The sequence below is a fragment of the Dreissena polymorpha genome, chromosome 10 (assembly GCF_020536995.1).
Source record: "Dreissena polymorpha isolate Duluth1 chromosome 10, UMN_Dpol_1.0, whole genome shotgun sequence".
NCBI lineage: Eukaryota > Metazoa > Mollusca > Bivalvia > Myida > Dreissenidae > Dreissena > Dreissena polymorpha.
The window spans coordinates 15,185,268-15,189,629 of NC_068364.1; the positions used below are offsets into that span (position 1 = coordinate 15,185,268).

Below are 4,362 nucleotides of genomic sequence, written 5' to 3' on the forward strand. Positions count from 1 at the left end.
TTACATTCGTTTACACATTTTTCACATTAATAAACTATTTAATAATGGAAAAAATATTCTGATTAGAGTGTTTAAATGATTAACACTAATATGATTGTGTACAAATCAACATTAATGCAAAGCCAAAACCCAAACATAATGACATATAGACCCTTTAAGGCGTAATATGGGGGATTGGCGTAAACATGGGTGATTTCGGCTCTGGGCGTACGAATGTAGCAGTACCGAAATCCCCGCTAATTATTTTCCAAAAGAAGTAACCGAATGGGAGATAATACATGTCACTGGTTGCTAATGAAAAAAAACACTATAATAATTTTGTTGACACTTGAAGGTTTGTACATCAGGATTTCGGTACCGGCGCGCGTTTAAGTTCTAGTGTAGAATTACCGAAATCCCCACTGAGAGGCAACCTAATGCTGTCAAGAGTGCTTAATAATTAAAATTAATATAATTTTTTTTGCACCTTAACATTCATGTGAAGTCAAAAACCATTCATACCGATGACCTATTGACCCTTTAAGGCGTAAATATGGGGATTTCGGTACTAGGCGGGCGAATGTAGAATTACCGAAATCCCCTTTTCATCATCGCACATTAGTGTAACATAAATTTTAACACAATATATGTAAGGAAACTCATATGATTCGCGTAATGTGAAAATGATTATTATGCTATAATTTGACCACGAAACTTGACGTGACTTAATACCGGACATTATGGAATGGAGCTACGCTTGCCGTATTTGACATAAGACCCATTTTCGCAAATTATCTTATCAATGCTTATATGAATTTGATTGCTATAATCTAATGCGTATTCGACACGGAATTATTGCCAAGGTTTTTCATTTTGTCAATATTTATCATAGCAGGGGACATTGCTGACATCAATATGGATACTGTTTTCATTTTCTGTCGAGAAATGATATGACTTATTATCAAGATTATTTTATAGTACGGTAGCGTTCTCTTCACAAGTGAGATTTATTTGTACTGGTAAATTGCTCTTATACTCACCATTCGGACTCGACGATCGGCTCGAATAAAAATGTTAGTCGCTTAAAAGTACAAATTCATCATATTGAGCACGATTATTATTATTATTATTATTATTATTATTATTATTATTATTATAATTTTTATTATTATATAGCTTTTAGAAACTTATACCTTAAAAAAAAATCCCATTGGAAAAAAAAATCCCATGGGAAAAAAATCCCATGGGACAAAAAAATCCCATGGGACAAAAAAATCCCATGGGATTTTTTTATTATTTTAAAACACGATATAACGCGTTGAAATCGCGAGAAATGCTCATCATTTGTTAAAAGGTAGTGTTTCTGAAGGTTACATGAATAAATCTCTAAAAATCAGAAAAAAATCCCATGGGATTTTTTTTTCCCATAAAAAAATGGGATTTTTTTTCTATCAAAGTAAATTGAACGAAAATAAGCACAAATGCTTTAACAATGCTTAAAATCGATAACTAAGCACAAACGAAAGTGTTTTATGTTTTTGAAAATCCCATGGGATTTTTTCTCCCATAAAAAAAGCTGGAGAAAAATCCCATGGGAGAAACCAAAATTCCCATGGGATAATGAAATATCCCATGGGATATTACAAAAATCCCATGGGAACCCCAACTTTGCAAATAAAGTTCATAGTGAAGAAAACGCATTTAACAAGCAAAAATAACCAATTATTAATCACAAGTTAGACTTTTATCTTATACTTTATCACAAATAAGCAAACCTTCAAGAAAAAGGGTACTTAAGTTTGCGAAATTTCGGTTTCGCAAAGTTTTTCCGGTGGCCGTTTTCCACTAATCTAAGAAACATATTTCAAGTATAACAGCTGAAAGAGCATTTATTTGACTGGAAATGGAAAATGTATAGCATTTTCAACTACTGCTTGTAAAATAGATGTAAATAGTTTTCTAAGTATGAATGGTTTGTTTTATACATAAAAATAAATGTTTTCTTTATTATTTATATACATCAGTCTCACTTATTTACCGATTAAATTCATATATTCATACATATGTGTTTTTGATGTTCATACTAATCATAGATGTTCTACCAGTAGCATATAATGGTTTCTCTACAAGTAAGCAACAACTTCCCCATATCGACATGAAATGTTGTTTACTGAATACACTAACAGGGATTTTACAAATACCATTACAATCACCTTTATACAGTTACTGTTCAATTAAAGTCAATAACAGAATCACATAGATTCACAAGCCCACAACACACTGTGACCAGTTTATCAGTGACTGTTTTCCCGTCTTTGTTCATCAAGAAATTTATTTGCAAAGAGCCATTCAGTATTGTATATTTTTGTCTTACTGATCCGATGACACGTTCCACATGAATTATTGAATGTGCCAGTTTTCGAGTGGCCTCTACATCAAGCGGTGACAACTGGTCTCGCCCTTTCGTAAATGCTGGAATTTTAACTTGCGCGCAAACAGATCCAACACTGTCGCTGACATCGAACCCTCAGTCAGCTAAAACAAGATTTCCTGGTAACAATTTATCTAAAAATCCACTATGTTCTGTAATGTACTTGTCACTTACGCGCCCACCCCAGGCATCTGATATGTACGAAACAGTTCCCTGTGGTGTTATACCGATCAGAAATTTAATCGTATGATGGTGCTTGTAAGAAGACCACGTTTCGGCTCTAGCTCTCAGTCCAGTTGGTTTCTCGACATTTACTTCAAAACAGTCTATTATCACATCACATTTCTTTCCAAAGTTCTTGCGAAATTCCATTGGCATCGTTTTCTGTAAAGTTTCACGTTCAGGCCATTTAATTAGTTTGTTCATACGTTTGTACATAGCGGAAATAGTTGATGTCAGTAATCGCGAAATGGTTGACGTATTGGTCTCGAACTCGTAGGCAAGGAACATGTTTGAAAGGTTTAAGCGTAATTTCACTAGGGTAAGGGTCATCACCTTGAACTTGTTCATTATCAAACTTGTCGGGAGAAATGGTTCACAAAATTGGCAGAGAATCACTAGAGTCGTATAAGTCTGTAATCCTGTGAGGTGCTTGACCTTCTCATCATAGTTCCTAAAGTAGTCCATGGAAAACTTTGTTTCAAGCGACATGACCCTATCTTTCAAATCAGTGTTCTCTGTGCGTAACTGCTGCAACTCTGACTGCATAGCGTCCATAAGGTCTTTGTCGATGTCGGTTTGGAAATACATTCCAGTCTCCTCAGGTGACCCGTCATTCGCTATTTCTTCTTCGACCGCAACAACAACCGATCCATCTATTGCAGACTTTCGCCTGTTTCGGTCTAACATTATGTCATACCTATCTGAAGCAGTTTCTGACGCATGCCGTTTCTTACCAAATTTCAGCGTAGGGGCCCAGTCGGGTGACAGACTGTTATAGAGATACGACTTCTTTCCTGAAATATAAAAATACAAATTTAATAAATCATTTTCATATTAACAAAAACTCATTTTAATAATACGTTAGAAAATATATCTTACAGTAATGAAGTGTGTCTTACAAAAACAACAGGAAAACATCCCATGGACTTGTTTCCTGCAGCCTTTGTGATGTTTTAATGACATTTGAATTCATAGGGTAAAATAAGTGCGTGGGGTAATCGAGCATTAAATGGTGGTATAATCAGGCAAATTGCCGAGCTTTTGTATATATATGAAGGATTTTATACCAGCAAGTGCAAAATAACGTAGCTTACCATTCACAAAGTGCGCAGAACGGACTCTGACATTCTGTAGATTCTTATTTTCGAAGTCCTGGCCGATATTTGCCAGCCATTCTCTGCGCCGTTCATTGCTCAGTTTTTCACAACCTTCGCCCTGATTTGTGATTACTGCAGGCAAGCGGTAAAACTCTAGCTCTTTCTCACGATCTTTTCGATTTGTACAACCCAAAATAGAACATTTAACGACCATATTTGCTATTTTAAGATTCAAATTTGCTCAAGTGTATCGATGTCAATTTTTAGAACAGGGAAGCCCTTAAAAATGGCGGCGGTTCCGGTTGTTACGTCACGTGCAATACCTAAATTGCCCGTAAGATAAATTATGCAATAAATCGTCTGATTGAATGAGCACTAGTCGAATTGAGTTAAATATTTGTTATTAACAAGGTGCCCACTCAACCGTGATAAAATGACTGTGCGGGCTCCCCCGTAAGATCAATAATGCAATAAATCGTCTGCTGATCCAGAGTGCTAGGACACCGGAAAAGAAATAATATATTACACAACTTAGACGCCTGGTAGTCGATTCTTACTAAGATACTATAGCTCGATTGGTCATTTTCGGGTACTTCTAACATGTACGCAAGGTACTCTTAAGTATAGTAACAT

At 35.5% G+C, this 4,362-nt stretch overlaps 1 protein-coding gene across 1 annotated transcript; it reads right to left on the bottom strand.

Moving 5' to 3' along the window:
• Nucleotides 1–2,409: 2,409 nt before the first annotated feature.
• Nucleotides 2,410–3,943, bottom strand: LOC127848035 (uncharacterized). The gene is made up of 3 exons (XM_052380321.1): nt 3,727–3,943; nt 3,029–3,426; nt 2,410–2,514 (listed from the first exon to the last, which is right to left on the bottom strand). The coding sequence occupies exons 1-3, from the start codon at nt 3,941–3,943 to the stop codon at nt 2,410–2,412; spliced, it is 720 nt and encodes a 239-aa protein (XP_052236281.1).
• Between the last annotated feature and the right edge of the window lie 419 nt (nt 3,944–4,362).